This window comes from Erpetoichthys calabaricus, chromosome 3 (genome assembly GCF_900747795.2).
Source record: "Erpetoichthys calabaricus chromosome 3, fErpCal1.3, whole genome shotgun sequence".
Taxonomy (NCBI): Eukaryota; Metazoa; Chordata; class Cladistia; order Polypteriformes; family Polypteridae; genus Erpetoichthys; species Erpetoichthys calabaricus.
In genome coordinates, this window is record NC_041396.2 from 38996694 (window position 1) to 39023095 (window position 26402).

The 26402-nt window shown below is 40.0% G+C and overlaps 2 protein-coding genes across 2 annotated transcripts in view; both read right to left on the minus strand.

Annotated features, from left to right (window-relative positions):
* Positions 1–26402, minus strand: part of LOC114649272 (promotilin-like) — an 81989-nt gene that overhangs the window by 34393 nt on the left and 21194 nt on the right. The gene's annotated exons all lie outside the window — the stretch shown is intronic.
* Positions 1–26402, minus strand: part of LOC114649273 (sodium- and chloride-dependent GABA transporter 2-like) — a 46215-nt gene that overhangs the window by 15935 nt on the left and 3878 nt on the right. The window contains exons 2-5 of the mRNA XM_028798776.2: positions 23200–23320; positions 19490–19624; positions 14486–14626; positions 7839–7926 (exon numbers count right to left, since the gene is read on the minus strand). Coding sequence (XP_028654609.1) covers positions 7839–7926; positions 14486–14626; positions 19490–19624; positions 23200–23320 — 485 coding nt within the window. The remainder of the gene's footprint in view (positions 1–7838; positions 7927–14485; positions 14627–19489; positions 19625–23199; positions 23321–26402) is intronic.

Consider the following 26402-nt stretch of genomic DNA (forward strand, 5'->3'; position numbering starts at 1 on the left):
AATCACAATGTATAAAACCTAAACTTGGCGTAAAGCCACGCACATTTTCACACTAGCTCAAACCCTGGCGTACGCAAGTTCTGCGCTCGGTTTTGCAAACTGCCGGCACTCAGCGTCAAAGCAGTGCTTTTGTTCCATTGTGGTTTCCCTTTCTTTTTTAGATCCACATCCCTGATGCGGCTTTATCATATACACTGAAATTAACCGCATATTGTATATTAGTTTGAGGCATCTGATTGTAATTAACCTCTAACAATATAATGGTCCATGGAATAGCCAAACTATTTCAAATACCATAGCTGCTTTAGCTTTGTTACTCTCACTGCACCTTCTTCTCCTTCTTTCAGCTGCTCCTGTTAGGGGTTGCCACAGCGGATCATCTTTTTCCATATTACTCTCACTGCACCACTCAGAGTATTTATATCACTGTATCTGAGTGTGGAATCACAGCTCTACAGCAGCTGATCGGAAAGAGAATTATCGGTATACAGCATCAAGCACATGCTGCCTCAGCCATGCTGTCTATTTGAACTGCTCTCATGCGACAAACGTTTCAGAGCCTTTCCTGTACTGACCTCGCGGTTCATAAACAGAACTATAAATGCACTTAATCAGTCTATCAAGTACTTCTTGTAGAACTGTTTTTACTTATAAATACAATTACCTCACTGTAAACTTGCGATACAGTTATAATATTGCACAACCTGAGACACTTTAGCATGTATTTTTAAGATGAAGTGCAGCAAAATATGTTTATTATATTATACAGATAAAACTTTAACTTAATTTAAATTATATTGTTAATAATTAAACATGTGAGGACACGGTGTCGCAGCGCTAGCAAGGAGCTTGTGTCCCGTTCAGGGATTGTTCCTGCCTCACACTGTATTATTGCTGGGGCTGGTGCGACACTGGGAGGATAGAATAATTAAACATGTACTACGAAGATATTTCAATGTTCCTTAAAAGTTTTGAGGAATCGGCGTTCTCAGCTTACAGATGGCTTAACACCTATTACAGAGCTGATTGTATGGTGATTGGGTATTTGGAAAAAAGAAAAGGAAGGACAGGAATTGGGGGTTAGTACGTTTGAAAGAGACAGTACTGCTGCAATATATTATTTAATTGAAGGTTCCGCACGGCGCAACAAGCATCTTGCGTGAGGCAAGAACAATCTCTGGATGGGACGCCAGCTTGTCACTATCACTGCGCCACTGTGTTCCCATGTTTAATAACATGCTTTAACTCCTATCATCATGAAAATATCAAGTATACATCTCAGTATTTTAATTATTCAGAGAGCTGTAATATCACAAATGTAATGGATTCTGAGTCCTGTCGGAGGAAGAGAAAGCCCGTTTAAGAAGCACATAGTGATTCACACACATAGAGCACATAGAAGAACATATACAAAACAAAGCATTTAATGTGCTACTTTAGTTACGATGGGATTTGAGAAATTAGTAAATTAAACAATTTTAAGATGAAGTTTATGATATTCTACTTTAATGACAAAATAAACTACATGATTTTTCCCACTGTGTCCCTATTTTTTTTTTCTTTGTACCCTAACAAGTTTTCATATGACACTCTGACAGTGGGCTACGATTCGCCTTTACACGGTGACTTTGATATCTGACAACTTCTTTTTTATTTCGGGCACTGTGCGACTTTGTGAACTTGAGGATTTGAGTTTCTCTGATACTCTAACTCGATCAACTTCCTTTTGTTGTTTATACCACTGTTAAAACCAACAAATAGTATGTTTTTCCTTGCCTCCACTTGGTATTCGCTGAAATTCTTCTATTTCTTCCTGTGCTTTTGCTATTGCCTTTTCACAGAACCCTGAGCTTAAGGGCTATTCATATTGATTTGCATATTCAAAGAGGCGTAATTCTGGGAAGAGTTTGGGAGTGGCAGCAGGCACGTACGTTACTTTTCATGCTGACCGGGATTTATGTAGCGGAAGAATGTGGAAGTTGGCGAATGCACAGATTTATGCAATTGGATTTTTTTGTGCATACGAACATTTCCGCTTTTGTCCTTACGCCATGTTTTAGTGTGAATTCTACGCACAGCATTATGCATGAGGCCCCAGGTCTTTATCATAAGGCGTACTTTCAAGTTTTACACCTTCCATTGTATATTCAAATGTAACATTTATACTTCCTATATGTCATACTTTTTATTTACTTGTGTTAGATTTCAGGTTTCCAAGCCTGTATGCTGTCTAGGTCACTCTGTAACAGATTCTATAATTGCCATTATCTGCCCTTCCACCTAGTTTGATTTTATCTGCATTTGATTACATTCTTATCAGATTGTTCATGTGTATAAAAAAGAGCTGCACCCCCAGCATTCAATCTTGGGAGAAAAAACTGTTAACATCACCTGATTCTGAATATAAGTTCCCTTCAACATTACCAATTGCTTCCTATATTTGGGCCAATTTGTACCCAACTATGGACTGTGTTCTGAAATGCCACTTCTTTTAGTTTAGTTCATTCTACACAGCAAGTAAAACTACTGATGTGCTCCTTCTGTGTCAGAGCAATACCTCTGCTTATACTGCAGGGATTGAAATGCCTGCCCTGTGAAACCTTGAATTCAGAGAGTTCACCTGCTTCCTAATCTGAAGGTCTACCTTTGTGGGACATGTTATACCAATGAACTCTGCTACAAAAGAGTCATTGCACAAGACTAAGAAGCACAGGAAGTTTTGAAAGTGTGTCAGTTTTAATTGGTAATATGTTAAAAAATAAAACTGGTTTAGTATTATTAGGGTATCAGGTAACATTAGTCTGCAAAAAAAAGAAAACAACCTTGTCCTTATCAAAGAATTGTAGGTGTTCCTTATGGATTTGACGGTGCTGAATCCATATCTATCAACAGAATTGCTCTATCACATCCAAGTTATGAAAGATGAAGGTTTAAAATGAAAAAACACACTATTTTAGAGAAAAATAATTAAAAATAATTAATAATTATTGATAGACTTGGAAAAAAACACTGCTCCCATGATGTTGGGGGAAAAATCCAAAGGAGTGTGTAAGAAATGTTTATTTTTTAAAAAACATCCATCCATCCATCCATCCATCCATTGTCTCCCGCTTATCCGAGGTCGGGTCGCGGGGGCAGCAGCTTGAGCAGAGATGCCCAGACTTCCCTCTCCCCGGCCACTTCTTCTAGCTCTTCCGGGAGAATCCCAAGGCGTTCCCAGGCCAGTCGAGAGACATAGTCCCTCCAGCGTGTCCTGGGTCTTCCCCTGGGCCTCCTCCCGGTTGGACGTGCCCGGAACACCTCACCAGGGAGGCGTCCAGGAGGCATCCTGATCAGATGCCCGAGCCACCTCATCTGACTCCTCTCGATGCGGAGGAGCAGCGGCTCTACTCTGAGCCCCTCCCGGATGACTGAGCTTCTCACCCTATCTTTAAGGGAAAGCCCAGACACCCTGCGGAGGAAACTCATTTCAGCCGCTTGTATTCGCGATCTCGTTCTTTCGGTCACTACCCATAGCTCATGACCATAGGTGAGGGTAGGAACATAGATCGACTGGTAAATTGAGAGCTTCGCCTTGCGGCTCAGCTCCTTTTTCACCACGACAGACCGATGCAATGCCCGCATTACTGCGGATGCCGCACCGATCCGCCTGTCGATCTCACGCTCCATTCTTCCCTCACTCGTGAACAAGACCCCGAGATACTTGAACTCCTCCACTTGGGGCAGGATCTCGCTACCAACCCTGAGAGGGCACTCCACCCTTTTCCGGCTGAGGACCATGGTCTCGGATTTGGAGGTGCTGATTCTCATCCCAGCCGCTTCACACTCGGCTGCGAACCGATCCAGAGAGAGCTGAAGATCACGGCCTGATGAAGCAAACAGGACAACATCATCTGCAAAAAGCAGTGACCCAATCCTGAGCCCACCAAACTGGACCCTCTCAACACCCTGGCTGCGCCTAGAAATTCTGTCCATAAAAGATATGAACAGAATCGGTGACAAAGGGCAGCCCTGGCGGAGTCCAACTCTCACTGGAAACGGGTTCGACTTACTGCCGGCAATGCGGACCAAGCTCTGGCACCGATCGTACAGGGACTGAACAGCCCTTATCAGGGGGGCCGGTACCCCATACTCTCGGAGTACCCCCCACAGGATTCCCCGAGGGACATGGTCGAATGCCTTTTCTAAGTCCACAAAACACATGTAGACTGGTTGGGCAAACTCCCATGCACCCTCCAGGACCCTGCTAAGGGTATAGAGCTGGTCCACTGTTCCGCGACCAGGACGAAAACCACACTGTTCCTCCTGAATCCGAGGCTCGACTATCCGACGGACCCTCCTCTCCAGGACCCCTGAATAGACTTTTCCAGGGAGGCTGAGGAGTGTGATCCCTCTGTAGTTGGAACAGACCCTCCGATCCCCCTTCTTAAAGAGGGGGACCACCACCCCGGTCTGCCAATCCAGAGGCACTGTCCCTGATGTCCATGCGATGTTGCAGAGGCGTGTCAGCCAAGACAGTCCTACAACATCCAGAGCCTTGAGGAACTCCGGGCGTATCTCATCCACCCCCGGGGCCCTACCACCAAGGAGTTTTTTGACCACCTCGGTGACCTCAGTCACAGAGATGGGGGAGCCCACCTCTGAGTCCCCAGGCTCTGCTTCCTCATTGGAAGGCATGTTAATGGGATTGAGGAGGTCTTCGAAGTATTCCCCCCACCGACCCACAACATCCCGAGTCGAGGTCAGCAGCGCACCATCCCCACCATATACAGTGTTGACACTGCACTGCTTCCCCTTCCTGAGACGCCGGATGGTGGACCAGAATCTCCTCGAAGCCGTCCGAAAGTCATTCTCCATGGCCTCCCCAAACTCCTCCCACGCCCGAGTTTTTGCCTCAGCAACCACCAAAGCCGCATTCCGCTTGGCCTGCCGGTACCTATCAGCTGCCTCCGGGGTCCCACAGGACAAAAGGGTCCTGTAGGACTCCTTCTTCAGCTTGACGGCATCCTTCACCGCCGGTGTCCACCAGCGGGTTCGGGGATTGCCGCCACGACAGGCACCGACCACCTTACGGCCACAGCTCTGGTCAGCTGCCTCAACAATAGAGGCACGGAACATGGCCCATTCGGACTCAATGTCCCCCACCTCCCTCGGGATGTGGTCGAAGTTCTGCCGGAGGTGGGAGTTGAAGCTACTTCTGACAGGGGGCTCTGCCAGACGTTCCCAGCAGACCCTCACAACACGTTTGGGCCTACCACGCCTGACCGGCATCCTCCCCCACCATCGAAGCCAACTCACCACCAGGTGGTGATCAGTTGACAGCTCCGCCCCTCTCTTCACCCGAGTGTCCAAGACATGTGGCCGCAAGTCCGACACGACCACAAAGTCGATCATCGAACTGAGGCCTAGGGTGTCCTGGTGCCAAGTGCACATATGAACCCCCCTATGCTTGAACATGGTGTTCGTTATGGACAATCTGTGACGAGCACAGAAGTCCAATAACAAAACACCGCTCGGGTTCAGATCAGGGGGGCCATTCCTCCCAATCACGCCCTTCCAGGTCTCACTGTCATTGCCCACATGAGCATTGAAGTCTCCCAGCAGAACGAGGGAGTCCCCAGAAGGTATGCCCTCTAGCACCCCCTCCAGGGACTCCAAAAAGGGTGGGTACTCCGAACTGCTGTTCGGTGCATACGCACAAACAACAGTTAGGACCCGTCCCCCCACCCGAAGGCGAAGGGAGGCTACCCTCTCGTCCACCGGGGTAAACCCCAATGTACAGGCTCCAAGTTGGGGGGCAATAAGTATACCCACACCTGTTCGGCGCCTCTCACCGGGGGCAACTCCAGAGTGGTAGAGAGTCCAGCCCCTCTCAAGGAGATTGGTTCCAGAGTCCAAGCTGTGCGTCGAGGTGAGTCCAACTATATCTAGCCGGAACCTCTCAACTTCGCGCACTAGCTCAGGCTCCTTCCCCTTCAGAGAGGTGACATTCCATGTCCCAAGAGCCAGTTTCTGTAGCCGAGGATCGGACCGCCAAGGTCCCTGCCTTCGGCCACCACCCAACTCACACTGCACCCGACCTCCTAGGAAGGAAGAAGCTCCACAACTGGTTCCTTATGGTTTCCGCCTTTGTATTCCTTTGTGGCACATGCTTGTTTTGTTTTGGCTTCGTATTATTTTACTATTTGCTTACCTGTTACCTGGTCAGACAATGGATGGTCAGATCAACTTGACCGTGCATACTTGCATAAAAAACATTTAAACAACAGCTTTCTTCTGGACAGTAAAAATACATTGTTCTAACCTTCTCAATATACATTTCTGGCTACTTTGAATGAATGGGATAAATAAATAGTGAAAGATTGCAAAAAATGTGTAGCATATACTTGATTTTGTGTTTCTTCTACCTCCACTAACATTAATAATGAGTAAGCTTGCCATTTTTCAGCTCAAAAATATTTATGCCGTTAAGCAACCTTAACTTATTTTTTATAAAATCAATAATTGCTTTCAAAACTGTGTTTTTCACTGAATCTGATTATCTCTCTGAAACAGTTTTGCGGGAGAGAATCTCCTATTTCAGAAACAGGTTCAGCACAACAAATCTATAAATGACACTGATTTTTGTGTACGGGAGGACATCGGTGCTGAACATTGTAATTGATCGGGCTCAGAACTTTCTGATTTATCAGTATTCATTTTCTTTAACCGTTCAGTTACATCTCCTCAGCCCTGTCAAGGTGGAAAGTCTGGCTGACCTAACAAACTAAAGCAGTGGTTCTCAACGTTTAATCCTCAGGGCCCACGGTGGCTGCAGGTTTTTGTCCCACTCACTTCTTGTTTTAATTGGACTCTTAAATTACAAACTGGTTATGCTACTGTATATCATTACTGAATAAAGCAGGAATTTGTATCTCTTAGATGGGTAAGAATGAACTCTTTTTCTTTTAATTTTTTTTTAATGTTCTGGTTATTTAGACAAGTATTTATAAATATGTACATAAAAGGGTAACACTGGGCGGCACGGTGGCGCAGTGGTAGCGCTGCTGCCTCGCAGTTAGGAGACCTGGGGACCTGGGTTCGCTTCCCGGGTCCTCCCTGCGTGGAGTTTGCATGTTCTCCCCGTGTCTGCGTGGGTTTCCTCTGGGCGCTCCGGTTTCCTCCCACAGTCCAAAGACATGCAGGTTAGGTGGATTGGCGATTCTAAATTGGCCCTAGTGTGTGCTTGGTGTGTGGGTGTGTTTGTGTGTGTCCTGCGGTGGGTTGGCACCCTGCCCGGGATTGGTTCCTGCCTTGTGCCCTGTGTTGGCTGGGATTGGCTCCAGCAGACCCCCGTGACCCTGTGTTTGGATTCAGCGGGTTGGAAAATGGATGGATGGAAGGGTAACACTGACTAGTAGCTTCTTTCAGAGACATTTGTGCTGATGTCTGCTCTGCTCATTATTAACTTGTTATTCCAATACAATTAGGAAAGCAAACTCCACAGAAAAAAATACAACTATGTCTTAATTTCTTACAAGTGTAAATCTGACACAACTGAACTTTTCTAAGTGCAAAATAAAAGGAAATGAGCCATTCAATTAAACAATAACATTGATTAAAGGTAACAAAGACTGATTGACTGACTAAGAAACTGGTTGGAACAAAAACCTGCAGCCACAGGCTACCCTGAGGACTGAACATCGAGAACCACTGGACTAAAAGAACAAATGACTTTTTAAGCAGAGGTTTGTGGGTTAGCTGACCATCCAGTCAAAATGAAAGGATGCACTGGACCATCCTAGAAGTTTTTGAAAAGGTATGATTAAAAAGCAGTGTTCAAGGACCAGCTGTCTTACTCCCAGAACTCCTTTGCTGGTGAGGTGGTATTCTCCTGCTTTGTCCAGTTGATGGTGCGGTCATCCTGGTCAAATTGTTTGCAGTCAGCTGTTAGTTTTAGAAAGGAGACAGACATCATTAATGCATTAGAGAGACAAGAAGAACTAGTTGCCTGTATTTACATATGCATCGAAAGTCACTTGTAGTTTCTTTAATGGCCGCAGAGTAACTTTGATCTTGTATGTAAATATAGATGTTAATGATAAGACAGTGATAACACTTGCCACAATAATATTAATCACAATATTGACATGAATGCTGATATAACAGCAAAGCACATTATTTTATTTACTATTTAAAATGCATCAAATTATTCATCAGTACTTTGGGGACTATGCCCAATAAATAGATGGCAGCATAGTGGCTCAGGAGTTAACAGAACTGCATCACAGATTCAGAATCCTGGTGCTTGTCTGGTTGACGTTTGCACATTCTTCCCTTGTCTGGCAGGTTTTCCTCTGGGATCACCAGTTCTCCTCAAGCATTTCTAAAGACAAACAGTTTTGGTGAATTGGTAACTTGAAAGTGGCCATGTGTGAGTGACTATGCATGTGTGTGTGGATGGACTCTGTAACAGATTGGTGTCTTGTCCAGGATTGGCACCTGCCTCATGTCCAGTGTTTCCTGGATAGTCCCCATGACCCTGATTTGAGGATAATTGAAATAAACTCAGAAAAAGGTCCAAGTTAAAATAAATAAAATGGTATGTTTGGGACCCAGAAAATTTCATCCATCCAAAATAATATTTTTTATTTATATTGGGCCTTTCCCACACTCACTGTGCTTAAGATACAAATATTTTCTGCATAGAACAATAAACAAATAAATACAGGATATACAAAGCATTGAATAGAATAAAAGAAAGAATAAAACAGAGTATAATACTAAATTCAATACTAAAAGAAATGCCTGAACAAATACCATTATTTGTGATATAAGACACACGCAAACACATTAACATGAGCATCTGGTCAGAGAGATAAACTGAAGGAATGGACAGCATGTTAGGTTAAGGTAAAAGCCTTTCTGAACAGATGAGTTTTAAGTTGTTTTTTAAAAGAATGATTTGAGTGGGCTGATCTAATTAATTTAGGGAGGTCATTCCAAAGTCTGGGCTCTGTACAACTGGAGGCCCTGTCACTAACAAGTGCAGGTTAGTGTGAGGCACAGCAAGATTCTCAGAATCAGAGGACCTCAGTGGGTGAACAGTTTCATAGCAATGGAGAAGGTCACTGATATAGTCTGGTGTAAGGCCATTTAAAGTTTTGTAGGTTATTAACAGAATTTTATACTCAATCCAGTAAGACATACAGAGCCAGTGGAGGTGAAGCAGGATGGGTGTGATGTGCTTGCTGTTGCTGGTCCGTGTAAGGTCTCTTGCAGCAGGGTTTTGAATTAACTAAAGATGTGATATAAGTTTTGAAGGGGCACCTGCCAATATGGAGTTACAGGAATCGATGCAGGATGTGATAAAAGCATGGACAAGTTTCTCAGCATTTGAAAAAGAGAGGAAAGAGAAAAAACAGGATCTGTTATGGAGGTGGAAGAATGAAAGTTTCTTAATGTGGTTTATATGGGTAGAGTAAGAAAAGGTGAAATCAAAAATTACACCAAGATTCCTTGCATTAGAAGGCCTAATGAGAAAAGGAGCTCATTTTCTTAAATTGTGCTTTAGTGCCAATTAGCAGGAGTTTAGTTTTGGTGCAATTTAATTTTAAACAGTTCTGCTCCAACCAAGTTTTAATTTCACTGAGGAAAGTTGTGAGCTTAGAGAGCTCTAATGAAGTTTCACTTTTAACACTGAAATACAGTTGAGTATCATCTGCATAAAAATGATAACGAGTCCATAGCTATGAATAATGTGGCTGAGAGGAAGCATATAGTTATAGAAAAGCAGAGGCCAAGGACAGAGCACAGAGGAACTCCTTGTGTGACTGGTGATGAGCTGTACCTGCTGCTGCAAACTCTTGCCTATTAGTCAGATAGGACTTAAACCACTAGAGGGCAGTGTCAGAGAAACCTTGAATGTTCTCCAATCTGGACAGTAGAATGACATGTTAGACAGTGTCAAAAGCTGGGAAGACAGGGAAATATATAAATGGATGATGGCTTTACATTAGGTGAATTATTTACATCTTTAATTTCATTACGGGAAAAGTGGAGGAATTTTTCACAGACTTCAGTAGAGGAGGTAATTGGGCCAGATGCAGGTTGAAGCAGTTTATTAACTACAGAGAAAAATAACCCCTTGGTTTAACATGGCCACTTTCTATTATTCTGCCATAATGCATGTTCTTGGCAGCAGTTAGTGCATCTCTGTAACCCATTTGATAATCTTAGAAAGCCTGGATGTGCACAGTGAGGCCAGTCTTATGTGACATTCTCTCAAGGTGTTGGCCAGCTGCTTTCATAGACCATAATTCTGAATACCATGGAGCTGAATACTTGAAGGAAACCTCCTTATGTTTTAAAGGAGCAGTTTTACCTAGTGTTGAATGAAGGGCGGGCAGCATGAAGGCACAGTGGTAGCGCTGCTGCCTCGCAGTTAGGAGACCCGGGTTCACTTCCAGGGTCGTCCCTCTGTGGAGTTTGCATGTTCTTCCCGTGTCTGCGTGGGTTTCATCCAGGTGCTCCGGTTTCCTTCCACAGTCCAAAGACAGGCAGGTTAGGTGGATTGGTGATTCTAAATTGGCACTAGTGTGTGGATGTGTGTGTCCTGCGGTGGGTTGGCACCCTGCCCGGGATTGGTTCCTTTCTTGCGTCCTGTGTTGGCTGGGATTGGCTTCAGCAGACCCCCATGACCCTGTGTTCGGATTCACTAGGTTGGAAAATGGATGGATGAATGAAGAGCTGAGTTATAGAAGTCAACAAGACTGTCTAGCATTAATGGAATAGGGGAAGACAGAAAAAGATCAGAAATGGATCCAGCAAGGACAGAGGGATAGATATTTTTAATTTTTATGAAAGAAATTTGACATTCACAGGAAAGAGGAGGGAGAGGTAGTGAGACAGTGAAAAACACTACTTTATGATCAGAGAGTCACTAATCACTTGTTTAAGTGTTATAAGCCAGATGTGCAGATCAGGTCCAATATATGACCACCAGAGCGGGTAGGAAAATAAACATGTTGCACCAAGTCAAAACAGTCCAGTAAGGACAGGAATTCATTCCACAGTTTACATGTAGGAATGTCAATACAGATATTGAAATCTCCAAGAAGTATTACTGTCTGGGAAAGGGAACTTTACTGGGTTAAAAAATCAGTCAGAGTTATTCTATTTATTTTTATTAATTTATTAATTTATCTATTTATTTATTTTGAGTAGTTTAAAGTTTTACTCTATTGGCCTAGGTCTCTTTCTCATGGGTGGGGGTTGACTTGTTTTCGAACCTAGTTTTGTTAAACTTGATTTGCTTGTATGGAAAGCTATTTGATTTAATAAAATCAATAAAATGCTTAAAAAAAAAGATCATTCAGATCAGTTAAGAAAGACCCATTGTATATTGGGAGACATAGACAATAATCAGTAAGACAGGACCAGGTTTCATTACTAGTTTAAGAGCCAGACACTCAAAAGACAATGGAAAGTCAGTTGGGACTCTTTTGATGTTTAACTCTGATCTAACAATTACTGTGACTCCTCCACCTTGTCTTGAGCTACGAGCCTCTGAGAAGTAAACGGATTTGGATGGTGTCACCTCTGTGACAGACGTAAAGTCATTCAGTTTTTGCCAGTTCCTGTTATGCATATCACATCAAGGTTGGAATGTGTAATGAATTCTGATAGCGCCAATACTTTGCCATTAAGAAATCGTAGGTTAAACAATACAATATAAGCTGATGAGGGTTCATTGTGCATAGATCCACAGCCAGAGATTATTTTAGCATATTGAAAATTTGGCACACTAACACTCTTATTTCCAAAGTCATGAGTAGGATGGCATATTCCTGAACAAATGCTGCCAGAAAAGTATTCATTCACAGCCCTGCAGTGACAGCGACCTGACCTACAATGTAAATAATCTGGGTGCCACACAATATCAGTGTCTTTTAGGATATTCCAGTCTGACCACGTGCTCTGTACAAACTGTTTAATATGAAGGAGTTTGTCACAAAAGTATTTCAGCTTAGTAGAGAGCAATACTTATCTGATAGTAGCATAGATGCAGAACAGCACAGTGGAGAAGGATAGATGGGCAGGGTGGGGTGGTGCAAATAAGCAATAATCACAAAGCAGCAAAAAAATCTATAAATATAGCAGGAAATATTACAAGATTCACATGAAAGATAGCTATCAGAATCTGGAAGTTCTAACATACAACCACATCCATATTGCGATGGGTATTACAGGCGTGATCGCCTCAAAGCTGAAACCCAGGTAACTGCAAACATCAGATCACTTGTCAGTCATTCCAAGTCAAAGCACGTACAGAAGGAATTGACAGCAGTCCAGCATTTCCATTATAATCAAGGAGACAGGACATTTCCATCTCATGGATCTCTAAGGTGCAGAGAAAAAGGTTTGTAGATCAAGCATCAGGCAGGAGCGTATAATCAAAGGAAAGACTTGTCGAGTGAACCACAGCCAGATTCAGTTGTCCTCAGGCTGCGAATCCAGTCAAGGCAATGTCCATAAAAATTAATCCAAAATCAATACTGTTCGAGTTGATTGCATCCAAGAACTATACATAAAACAAAATAAAATGAAAGAAGTGCAAAAAGTGCAAGGTTAATTCGAATTTTATAGAAAAGTATTGTTAAGAGGGAGGAACGGCAGCAACAAGCGTCCCCTCATCTGTGCTTGCCATTCATTCATCCATCATTGAACACATCTAATCCAGTTCAGGATCAGAGTGTTAATCAGAAAAATACTTAATACAGTTAAAACTGGTCCTTGCATCCTATGACTCCTTCTTGAAAAATGTAGGTCGAGAACATGTGAATGAATATGCTGAACTATAATTGCAATACCTTACACACTGTGGTACAGCATCTACATTTGGCAGTGGTTTGCCCTCCTAGAAGAAGAATCAAAAGTTCTCCCTTTTCTTTAAGCAAAACATGTAGATATATAATGGAAATTAGTATAATTTATTTAGAGTAGAAATATACCTAGGACTTACTTAAGACTTAAGATGGGCTTTTTTTAGGAACAGTTTCTCTCAGATTTACTATGCTCAGGAAAGGATTGGAGTTTAGATCCAGAAACAGAACCAAATGAAGTCAAATCTTTTGTTATATTTATCTTTAATTTGGATTCATTCATTCATTCATTTATTTTCAGGCAGCACTGGGCACAAGGCTGGATCTAACCCTGGGTTGTACTTCAGTCCAATGGGAGGTCACATTCTCATTGTCATACAGGCACCATGCTAGTTCGGATTCATTTATCAACCTAGAGTTCATATCTTTGTGATGGAGAAGAAAAAAGAGAACCAGACAAAACCCAAGTAGATATGGGGCAAGTGTACAAACATACAGATCAGTGCCACTCATTTATCAAGTATCTTAGAAGAACTCCTCGGAATTGCAGTAAAGAATAGGACATGAGAAGTAGTTATGAAGCATCCTACACCCATTACCAGTGCGGAGTAGGAGTTCACATGTGAGAATGAATGACGTCACAATTATAGGGCACCCCAGACTGCAAAATAGCACTCATGAAGTGGATTGTAGTTTTCTTGGAAATCAAGATGATGTTTTATAGTTTTCTGATACTAAAACTAAGGCTTCACCACAAAGATGATAATAATCATCATAATAATAATAATAATTATTATAATAATAAAAGTAAGAAAGCTAAGCACCAGCTGTTAGGTTTGGAAATGGAGTCATCAGCCATCTCTTTTGAGGGAAACCATTATTTCCAAGAAGATGACATAAAATGGGGGCATGATTACACTGAAATAGAAGATTTATGCCACTCTCACCGAGTACTCTACAGTTCACGAAAACATCAAGAATAATACAGTTTGCATCCATTGCTTGAGATTCACATAGGACAATGGTCTTTATGTGTGTGCCATTAATCACACCAACAACCCTAAATAAACCAGCAATCTGCATGAATACAGCTTGCTTTCATATTACCTCACATAGATTGTTGGGAAAATGTATAAATTGTATGTAGAAAATGTATAACTCATTTTGCTGACATCACATGACTTCTTTGCATTGATGTGATCACACAATGTACCAGGTTTGTGATAAGAATTATTCCAACTCTGTCAAATCATTATGTTTTTATGAGCTCATTGTGGTCTAGCATTTCCAAAAAATTCCAGCACTTCCCAGAATGTGCATGCCAATCTCTTCTGGCAGTTCCTAGCCAGTTAGGACAGCTCACAAGTACTCCTAAGTCCTGGTGAAGTCAGGAGTAGTTTCCTAAATTAGGAAACTTGATAAAATGCTAATACTCCTACTCCAAAATTTGTGTCACTTGAGATTTTTGAGCCAGTTATGATCATTCTCCTACTCTGAGATGCTTGATAAATATGGGCACAGATTGGCAAGCAAACCCAGCACTCTGAAGCTCTGCTAACCATTGTGCCACTGTGCCTCATGGAGACCCTACCCAGCCCCGGTTTGCAGTCACTGTGGCTTACGTGTATTCCAGGTGTTGTTGCAGCTGGCCCAAGGTAACTCTGAGCCGAAACAGTGGAAGAGATAGAAGAGGGCCCATGCCAGGATGATGATGTAACTGACATTATTGAATATGATGACAAACTGAGTGGCATAGCCAATACCTAGAAATCCAAACAAAGAATTCACTTTAAGATTTTGAGCGATTTGTCAAAGAAGCGTAAGAAAGTTCTGGGCATCACTGTGTGTATAACTGTAACCTGTTGCCTTTACTCAGTTACAATTTCTGCAAATAGATCAGCTGGTGAACACATTAAAAACTATGTTTGGTGACTCCAAAATGTGTAAAAATGTAATGCATTTTTTCATTAAAAAATATATATCACAGAATTTATTGAATTTAGCTTCTACTGTTCTGTTATATTCTGTTATCACCTTTGGAAGCTTTTAGATCATAAAACCAAACTATAATCCATTCACTGAAACATTTTCAGTATTGAATTACAAGGTCATAGAGGACTTAAGTCTACTCTGGCCACACTGGGCACAAGGTAGGTACCAAAACTAGATGGGATAACAGCTGGCATCTGTACTACCCAATGGTTAGATGCCTCTGTAGGTAGAATGCTGTCTCTTAGTATATGCATCTCTTAAGACAAATTACATTACACTTGGATATGTAATCCAAAAATAATTTCACTTTGTACTTCTGACCAGCATCACTTATACATCCATCTTTCATGAAACATGTGTGCAATGCTAAAATCGCTATTTCAGCAAGTAGACTGAGGTACGTGCATATGAACCATTCTGACACCCTGTCACAGTCCAGTGCTGTAATTCTAGTTAAGAACACAGATGACAGAAGCAGGTCATTTCTGAGTGTAAACAAACGTAAACATTGTCCGCTTCTGCAAACTCCATCACATCACACCTCCAACATCCTGCCCATAGAAAAGTAATTGGAGACACTGGGAGCCTTGAAATCATTGGATGGAAAGATTCTGTCAAAGAGACTGCACAGACTCCTCCATAGAATGACCAGGACTGTCACTGTGTTCAACTTGAGTGTCATAACTGATGGTGGACCCCCAGATGTTACAGTAGTTTAATAATGAATTAATGGACCAATTTATGTGTATCAGTTTCAGACTACTTTGTTTGTCTTTATGTGTACAGATCTTGCATTTAGTAATTTTTAAAATTTATACCTGAATTTCACCTGAGGACTTGTTTGAGCCTGCACTAAATGAAGAGCGCTATACAAAAATAAACTGAATTGAATTGGCCTCTGTGTGTGTGTGTGTGTGTGTGTGTGTGCGTGTGCGTGTTTGAGAGTAGCGACCCCATGACTGAGAATATGACTGAATGCATTTGAGTATGTACAGTCTGACTATTATTTCTAAGTTAGGATGGTACAAGAACACTGCTGCTTTATGGGTCCAGCCTTCTGGGTTGGAGTCTGGTCTTTGTTGGTATGGAGTTTCCATGTTCTCCCCCACACCAGGTGTCATTTTTGATCACTTGGTAGAAGGTGGATCTGCTATAATGAACATCTGACCTTATTCAATAGGTAGTTCAATGGTTTCTGTTTTTTGTTGTTTGAGTTACATATTGCATCCAGTAGTGGTTTTTAATGCGGGGCACTAGGGTGCTACCCCCCCCAGATATTTTAAAAACTCTACTTAAATTAATTAGGTAATGTGAAATAATCATTAAATAAATTTGTTTATTTGCACAACGTGTCTGGTGTCAGCACATCTCAACATGCATTAAAAATTGGTTCCGACTTGTATTTGTTTCTGTGTGAATTAAAAAAAAAAAATTCTGTGTGAATACCTATATTTCCGCGTGAAGCACGCTGGCCAAATGAGAGTGTATGTAAGTCATTGATATTTTGCCAAGCAGGTGACCTGAGGCTGCCCTTTAATTGGTTGCTTTCAGAGTTTTCCAGGTACACCCCAGACACTGTGACATTTATTGGCAGTGAATTAGTATTGTTTTAGGCTTTTTTTAATCTATATGAATGGACATGTCACATAATCTAATGTGATGTCACGTTGTTGTCAATGGTTCATAGTTGACCCCCGTCTTTAACGTTAATGTTGAGCAAGAGTGACTTTAAGAAGATGGCAGCTTCAAGCAGAACTTCAGAAATCAAAGAAAATTTGTATATTTCTTTAATGAAACACCCCTTCATAAATCGTTCGCTTGAAGAAAAAAAAAAAGGTATAGGAGGTTAGACCAGACAAACCTGACTGAAGCAGGCAAGTGATTGAGGACAAGTTTACCCAAGGACATTTTCCAGCTCTTTTTATGACAAATGGAAATTGACTAACTGGGTGTAATGTCAATTTGTGTGGGATTAAGTACCCAAAATGAGTAATCAGAGAAGCAATTCAATGCTATGCGAAGCAATGTTATTTATTTCACAAAGGAAAAACTAAATATTAATAAATATAAACAAGTTATTTGCATACAACTTGACAATAGACTTGGTATGCTGCGATTCAGGTGGTTTGTTATTCTTGCAAGCATTTAAAAATCAGTCTTTGATAATCTTGCTTCATGCTGCATTGTGCAGCTGCCTTTTTTTCTTTTTCATATTATGTACAAAAAGAGTATTCTAGCATCTGAAAATGTGAACAAACTTGTGAGCCTTAGCAACTGGTTGAATGTTAAGAAGGAAAAATAATGATGGCATTGGCCTTGAGCAGTGTTACAGATACAGTATGTCCAAAATATTGTGCTTGCTTTGTTATAATTTTGACAATAAATATTATTTTTGAAATCCTCTGAGAATTATTTCCAGTACTGTATATCATAATACTGACATTATAATATTTATAGCTGATTTGATAATGCAGTAACTGTACATGTTTACATAATTCTTAGTGTACCGTAGTATTAAACACCATCCTGTATAATTACAAAACATGCAAAGACTTTCTTGTCTTTGTATACATTGTGTGTTTTATTCCCTTAGTGTGCTTTAGTAATAGGCCTACTGTTTGTTAAGGTCATGCAGATTAAAAAGGTTGAACTGAGCGAGCGCTCGAGAGAGAGAAAAACATTCGCTTCACAGTGTTGTTCACCATCGGCTATTATTGGTGTCTATAGTTTTGATGCTATCATGCCAGTTAAATGTTTTTTTTTGTTTGATTTTCTTTTTTGCATCATCATAAAGCCATTCTTTTAGGTTTCTTCTTATAATAACCAAGACAATTTTTATCTTTAATGGTTGGGCTTTTGAATTTGTGTGGATCTTCCAACATTGTGTGCATTACTGAGCAGGGGTTTATTAAAGGATTTGTTTTGTTTGGCTGCTCATGGTCAAGTTCTATAAACCGTCTCATGTTGCTAAAATTTTATTCGCCCACCTAGTTTCATATATGCCCACCCACGAAAACATTTCTGGCTATGCTACTACTACTAATAATACAGTAATAATAATTCTTTACATTTATATAGCACACTTCTCACTACTAAAAATGCTCTGTGTGTAGGAAACATTATGGTTTGTGTATGTGTTTTTTCTTATCTCCTAAGCTATGAAGTGCTGCTTAAGTTTGTCTCTCCAAAAACTGAACCCCCGCCCACATTTTTTTCACCAGCCACCACGGATTGCAACACTTTTTTACTTATTTATTTTGTTCTATTATTCTTTTTAAGTTCAATATTGATATGCTGTGTCCCGAAGCAGAGCTCCTTCCTGAAAATGCATCGGCCAGGCCAAAATTTTAAACACATGAATGGGTTAGGAATCCAGTGAAACTACTCACAGTTTTTCCTAATGCCATATGCTTGTCTAGGTCTTCATAATATTTTTTGAAATTTTTTGTATAAACCTAGGATTGGTCGTTTCATTTACTCACACTGCTTTTTAATTTTTGTATTTATTTTGTATCTAATTTTGTACACCTTGTTTGTTTTTTTAATATTCCATCTTTGTAATACATTTTCTGAAAGTATTTATTCTGTATCCTTTGGTGTGTTTTATAGGCACCTGTAATTTTTCAATTGGTTCTCTTTTTTGTAGTGTTTGCAAATTTTTGTTGTAAAGACTTGTGGAAAAAGTAAAAGTGGGTATCATTTTATCAATTTATTGATTAATGCTTTATAATTTTTAATTGTTCAGTACATAATTGTGTTAATTTTTCTGCTTACTCTGTATTGTAGTTTACTCAGTTTGTACCACAAGTTTCTATTAAAATTCATTATTATTTTAAAAAGCAGATCCCACAATTACGTACTGCAAAGTGCTCTAGGATGATGTTCAGTACTTTCAGTATTTTATCCTATAGAGTGCACTTTCCATTAACAATGTTCTGTCCAACTTCATGAAGACTGTTAAAGGCTCTCTATATAAATGGTTACATGAGCCAAGGCTGTTTTTATGTAATTTACTTAACCCTTAACTACTCACGCTGGTGTATTTTGTACACCAATCTCAATTATTCTTCTCCAAAGTCCTTTTACTTATACCTACTGGCAGCATCCACCATCTGTCCTCAGCTTGATTCACTACAAGAACAGTGTTGCAATTGATTCCCTCCAGTGTGCCCCCAACCAGTATTTGTGAGTGGATGCACAGTTGCAAGTTCCATATGGTGCACTTGGTACACAGAGCGGGTACTTATGTATGCATGACAACAATGAGATGTTCTTCTTGCAATGACATTCAACAACTGAAGTGAAATGTGATCCATGTGCAATGTTGTGGATGAAAGTGTGACTGGTGATGAATGAGCACTAGAGAAGTGGATCAGGTTTAGTCCTAGACTGTGTCATACTATTCAGTAATATGGTATTAAATTACATTAAAAACATGTACAATTTTAAATTATTGCAATATTTTATATTACAACTTCACAGCGTGCACATAAATAGCCATTTTAACACTGGTGCATAAAGTACATGGTGCAAGTACTTATGAGATGAGAAATGGTGCAAGTAGTTAAAGGTTAAACAGAAAGCACAGAGGACCAAGTGGAGAAAGTCAAGTGTGAACTGAGCTGAGTCCTTACCTTCAAACAAAGGGCAGATCTTCCTCCAGCAGATGATGCCTCCAGCACTTGTGTATTGGCCCAAAGCCGTCTCCAGAAGGAACAAAGGAACACCACATGTCAGCAGAAAGAGCAAATAGGGGACTAAAAAGACTCCTGTGTGGAAAACAGAAGGTACAAGTTTATTTTCCTTTTTGCACATTGATCTTCTGTTAAGTAATGAAAAACAAAGGCACAAAAAATTCCCAAAATTAAACACAGTACCAGAGGGCTGTTATCCAATTAGGAATCACGTCTCGCATACAGTATATCATTAAAACTAAATATAATAAAAAAAATAAAGGGGAAATAATTAAACTAACAAAGGGATTAATGAAGGTGATTCACAAGTTAAAACAAATTAACAATGAAACAATGACAGGAAAGCACAATAAAAAAAGGAAAACAAATACAAAACAAAAACCTTGTGCAAGACCAAAGTGAAACCATCACATATATGTTTTCAGGCTCTACCGTTGCTGTGTTCGTTGATTCTATAGATATCCCTTGTTAAAAGTTGGCATTTGTGTGTTCTGGAATCGCAATGGCGTCAGAGACATTTTTAAATAAAGGACCAGAAAAAGAGACATGAGCCAAAAAAATAAACAAGCAAATACTTGAAATGGGCAAGTCAAATAAATCCAATCGTAAAACCAAAATCAAACTGAAAATATGCAGAAGTCATTTACCAGGAAAATGAACTTAATAAACACACTCTATGTTTTTGTTGTTTTCAGTAAACTTGGAAAGGAACAAAGTGTTTGGGAAGAACACTGCATCTATGACCCTTATTGTAAGCACAAGGGAGCGTCACTGAGCCCCAAACCTAAGATACAATATCACCCAACACAACTCCAGGTTTTAAATAATACATTTTTATTTTGACAGACCTCCATTTACAGTGCACACAGCCACAAATACCACCATTTCACTTGAATAAATGTCTTCTCCTTCAACTCCTGGTGAGTTTTGAGACTCTGACTCTCTGATGTGAGGTGGTAAGCTCCTTTTCAAGTAGGACCTGAGAATTCTTCTGTTGTCACTGAATTGCATGTTGGGAGTACTTCTGAGTCACATGGAAACCAGTGTTGTCCTCCCTCAGCAGTGCCCTCTGGCAGCACCCAAAGACCTCAGTAGGACTACACTTCTTCACTCCAATTCCCATGAAACCCTGCGGGTGTCCTTATTGAATTCAGCCTCGAGGAACACTGACACTTTCTGTTAGGGGTGGTATGAACTGCTCCCAGTATCCATGTTCACCCAGTTTATCCATTATACTTTGATCCCAGCTAGGATGAAGATTACAGGGTGTTCTGGCAGTGTTGTGTCTCCACTCCTGCAGTTATTCACTTATACCTTGAAAGTGAAACCCAAATGCTTCTGGTTCAATTGCCTATCGATTTGATCAGAAAACTCCACAATATGGCCACAGAGCAGAATTCGAACTGTTATCCAAAAAACAGCTCAAAATAATATTCTACAGCAACTTTCTAGACTGGAAGTAACCACAGAATTAAGTTATGCGACATCTAAAACACATATTCATGAATAAAGGAAAGCAAAAATAGGACTCAAAGTGCAGAAATAAATAAAAAAAATACCAATCATAAGACTCTGCCTTTGTTACAGATCCTAACCAAAGGTTGTAGGTTGACAAGAACTACAATTCCCAGGAGCCTCAGTGTCACTCCACCACTAGAGAGCTGCTTGGAGAAAGAATATGATTATAAATACTCTGTGAATTACAGTTTTTCCATGGATTTGTGTTCTGTGTCCTGTGCCTAGCTTGTTTGTTTTTGTTTAGCTTTGAAATCGTTGTCTACAGAGCATGCTCCTTCCATTATAAACCATCAATAGAAAGTATCTTCACAGTAGGACAAACTGTATATTTCTCTCACTATTCACTGGTGACATTCCATTCTTCACCATCAACTGTATCTGGTACTGGACTAAGTTTTGGACTGTATTTGTAATATTTTAGTGTTTAGGGTGGATTATTGTCTTGTGGGCTATTTTGTATCTTGGTTTACCTAATTATTTACTGATACATTCATTCCGGATGTAACTTGGGTGTGTTCTGTGTTCCTGTTTTTTGTTTTAATGCATCAATCTGTGAGTGTGTTAGGGCCAGGTCAAGGCTGGTTTAATTTCTGGCATCTCTGATTAAAATAAATTAATCACTGAAGGTAGACACTGTTATTACCTGACAGAGCAAGTGATCATATAAAATTATTAAAGAATTTTATGGTGAAATACACCAGGAAATGGAAAGCATAAAAACGGGACTAACAAAGGAATCAAAGTCAGCCCATGGTCAGAAAACTAAAACATCAAACAGTTGTGAGTTGAAGTTCCAAACATGGTTAACAGGGTGTGAGGCCTCCAAAATGAGCCTCAAAGACAGTCCAGGGCCTACAGAAGCACACATCAAGCCAGCTAGTCTCCCTAACGTCTACCTTGAAGGCTTGGGTCTAAACAGGCAAGAAATTGATTTTAAAAGTTCAAAATACAAAATCCCAGAAATATGTCAAAATTCAATACAAGGGAAAAGTTGATCGAAAACCCTCTGGCTTTTGAACAAAAGGGCAATGAAGAATCTTTATTAAGATTCTGTTCAAGTTGCGACCTTTCTTTAGCTCTTACAAATTAAATGTTGCACTGTAAACAGATTTTGTGGGCACATAAAAAGTCTTGACCCCTTTTTACTTTTCTCAGTCCTTTCTCGGTTTCATCAACCTCAATTCTTTGGAGATTGCTTCAGGAAGCTATATAATCAATATTTCCAGGACCCAGGATTTCCCTCATTCAAACCCAAATCTCCATCATTTCTGTTGTGCTCTTTTTTTCTATTGTGATCTTGTATTACTGCTTTTCTCCCAGCTTCCAAAGACTGTATGTTATAGGTTTATTGATTTACTACAGGGTTTGCCCCATGCTCGCTTTGCTCGCTATGCACCAGCCACTTCGTGTCTCTGCCACTTGTGTTGTGAAGTGGGGGGCTAAACGCACCCCAAGGAGACGCAGTCGCTTCTCTGAAACCTCCTCTTAAACGGTGATACAATGGGAAACAAATACAGTTTTTTTTTTTACCTCCTCTTTGCTCGATCAGCTGCTGTGCCGTGTGATCTGCATCTCACATAGCGCTTCAGACATTTAAAAGCCTGTACAGCAGCTGTCCAACTTCTTGTGTTTTATTTCCGGCCCTGGCTGTGGTTAAATCTCGCGACACAAGTTTATTATATTTTTTAGTTTAAATAATTTAAAAACGGAATAAGAATCTGAAAATCTAACAACATCACATTAAAGTTTGATAAATTCTCAAAAGAATGATACCGAGCAGATATATGTAGGTTTTAAAATAAGCCCGATTTAAAGCGTGACAAAAAACGTGACATAAAAACTTCACATAAAATCGTTGCACAAAATCGTTGCACTTTTAGGCTTAGGATTTTATATATATATATATATATATATATATATATATATATATATATATATATATAGTAGATAGGATCATTATTGTCACACTTACAGGACACAGTTAAATTCTTACTTATGTGTGTCATTATGTTACTTAGTAATAAAGTGACCTTATACTACACTTCCCTGAAAATGTTGTTTATTAAATACCTTAAAGGAACAGAGGAAAAGGGACCTTTGGTCTTTAGTTAGCTAACACAACATTCTCTTACCTCCTCCATTTTTGTAACACAGATAAGGGAACCTCCAGATGTTCCCAAGCCCAACAATTTGTCCAGCGACAGACAGGAAATATTCTGCTTTTTTTGACCACTGACTTCTCTTGACTAGCCTCTTATCTGGCATGGCATCCTGCTCCATAAACTGGAACTGAGCTTCTTCCAAGACACCATTTTCCATGCTTTCTGCTTTGTAAGATGAGAAATCACAAAAAACAGAGGAATAATTTAAACACAAGTGTCACATATAGATATTTTGTTACCATACATGAAGCCAGACTAAAAAATATAGAAGTGAACCAAGCTAAAGGATAAACACAGGGAAAGATTGCAACAAAAATCTCATCCACACAAGCATGCATTTTTCTTCTTTTTTTCAACTTTTGGACACATTTCCCTGGTGTTTTTAACCCCCGAAAATGAAGACTTTAGAAAACACTCTCCGAAGCTGGGTATTTCTGAAAGCTGCAGCTCAGGGTTGCAGTGTGGATGAGAGAAAATGGAGAGCTTTGAAAACTCCAATCTAGTCTTGGAGCTAAAATCATTAAGCCCCTCACACTCACCTCATAGATGGTGCCTTAACCCTCTTCTATTGGCGACGAGAACTGCGCAGAATTTATATCCAAGCAAATCAGCTTCTTCCTAGAGACAAACACGCCCACAGAGGTTTCTGCAGGAACACTCTGGGAAACTCTAAAGGCCTTCTTAAGAGGACAGATTATTTCATATCTTTCCCATAGAAATAAATTAGAAACCAAGAAAGTGTCAGAGCTAAGAACCGAAATTACTAGAATAGATGAAGAACAAGCCAGGTGTCCAAGTGAAGCTCTCCACAGGAAAAGACAGGCCCTGCCTACAGAACTTAACATCTTAACAACTAAAGAAACTGAACAACTTATTTATAAGTCTAGACATCATTACTATGAACACGGAGGAACAGCTAATAAGCTTTTAGCTCAACAAATTCGCAAACAAGAAGTTTGCAATGCAATACCAGTAATCACCAACACGAAAGGAGAAGAAATTATTGACCATAAAAATATAATGCACGCATTTAGAGATTATTATAAATCCTTATATTCTACTGAGCTCAAAGAAGACAACACACATCTAATGTATTTCTGGATACATTACAGACACCACAAATAGATGCTTTAAGTGCTGAGGAACTGGATAAACCTCTGACGCTAACAGAATTACTAGATGCTATAAAGTCACTTCAAAGAGGGAAATCAGCAGGCCCTGATGGTTACCCCGTAGAATTTTATAAGAAATTCTCTACTCAGCTAACTCCCCTCTTATTGGCAACATTTACAGAAGCTAGAGACAACCAAATGCTACCTCAAACTATTTCGTTAAGCATTAATCACCATCTTTCCTAAACAAAATAAGGACTTGTTACAATGTGCATCATACAGACCAATTTCACTCCTGAATAATGATGTTAAGATACTCTCAAAAATTCTAGCTAGAAGGATGGAGAAAGTGCTGCCTTCGGTAATATCACAGGATCAAACTGGATTTAGTAAAGGCCGACACCTATCTTCCAATCTCCGATGCTTGTTTAATGCTATATAGTCACCAGCAAAATCAAACACCCCAGAGATACTACTATCATTAGACGCAGAAAAAGCATTTGATATGATTGAATGGAACTACCTTTTCACTGCATTGGAGAAATTTGGGTTTGGCCCGAATATTTGTGCATGGATCAAACTACTGTATACCAATCCAGAAGCTTCAGTTTGTATTAATTACATTTGCTCAGACTACTTTAAGCTAGAACGTGGTACCAGACAAGGATGTCCCTAGTCACCACTGCTGTTTGCAATTGCCATTGCACCACTGGCGGTTCACTGCTGAAATTCTTTTCAGATAAAGGGGATTGTCAGAGAAGGACTGGAACAGAAAATTTCTCTATATGCAGATGATATGGTTTTATATATATCAGACCCAGAAAACACTGTCCCTGCAGTTTTAACAGCACTAACAGAATTTCAAAAGATATCTGGTCTTAAAATTAATCTGAATAAAAGTATACTCTTTCCAGTGAATTCACAAGCATATAATATTAGATTGGACACCCTACCTTTTACCATAGCAGATCAGTTTAAATACCTAGGGGTAAATATCACAAGTAAACATAAAGCTCTTTATCAACAAAATTTTGCCGTCAGTATGGAAAAAATTAAGCAAGACTTGCATAGATGGTCAACCCTTCATCTCACTCTAGCCGGAAGAATTAACATTGTTAAGATGAATATCCTTCCTAAACTTCTCTTTTTATTTCAAAACATTCCAATATATATCAATAAATTGTTTTTTAAACAGTTAGATTCAACAATAACCTCATTCATTTGGAACTCAAAACACCCACGAATCCGAAGAACGACCCTACAAAGACCTCAGGCAGAAGGTGGCATGGCTTTACCTAATTTTCAGTTTTATTACTGGGCAGCAAACATACAAGCCATAAAAACCTGGACACAAATAAATGAACATACACAGGCTTGGTCTGCAATAGAAGTAAAATCCTGTAGTACTTCTTTATACTCCCTGCTCTGCTCTCCAATAAATGCAAGTTATCGCCAATATACTAATAACCCAATTGTGCTTTACTCACTCAGAATATGGAACCAACTTAGAAAGCATTTTAAGATAGAAAATCTTTTATCTGTGACACCTCTGCAAGAGAACCACCTCTTTCAACCCTCGCAAACATATCCAGTTTTTAATACCTGGAAAAGTTTTGGGATTAAAATGCTCAGAGATCTTTATATAGACAACATATTTGCATCTTTTGAACAATTACATTCAAAATTCAACCTCCCAGCTACACATTTCTTTCACTATCTTCAAATTAGAAATTTTGTTAAACAGAAATTGCCCGATTTCCCCCACCTCGCACCCTCCACAATGCTGGAAAAAATACTGCTCAATTTCGAGGAATTAAACACCATTTCCGCATTATATAAAATCTTATTAGAGTCCCTACCTTTCAAAGATCCAAGAGGACATTGGGAAGAAGATCTCTTAATCAATATATCAGAAAAGGAGTGGAAGGTAGCAAAGCAGAGAATTCACTCAAGCTCCATATGCGCAAAGCATAGAATTATTCAACTAAAAATTATGTATCGAGCTCATCTGTCTCGCTTAAAACTGTCAAAAATGTTTCCAGGGCAGGATCCAACCTGCGA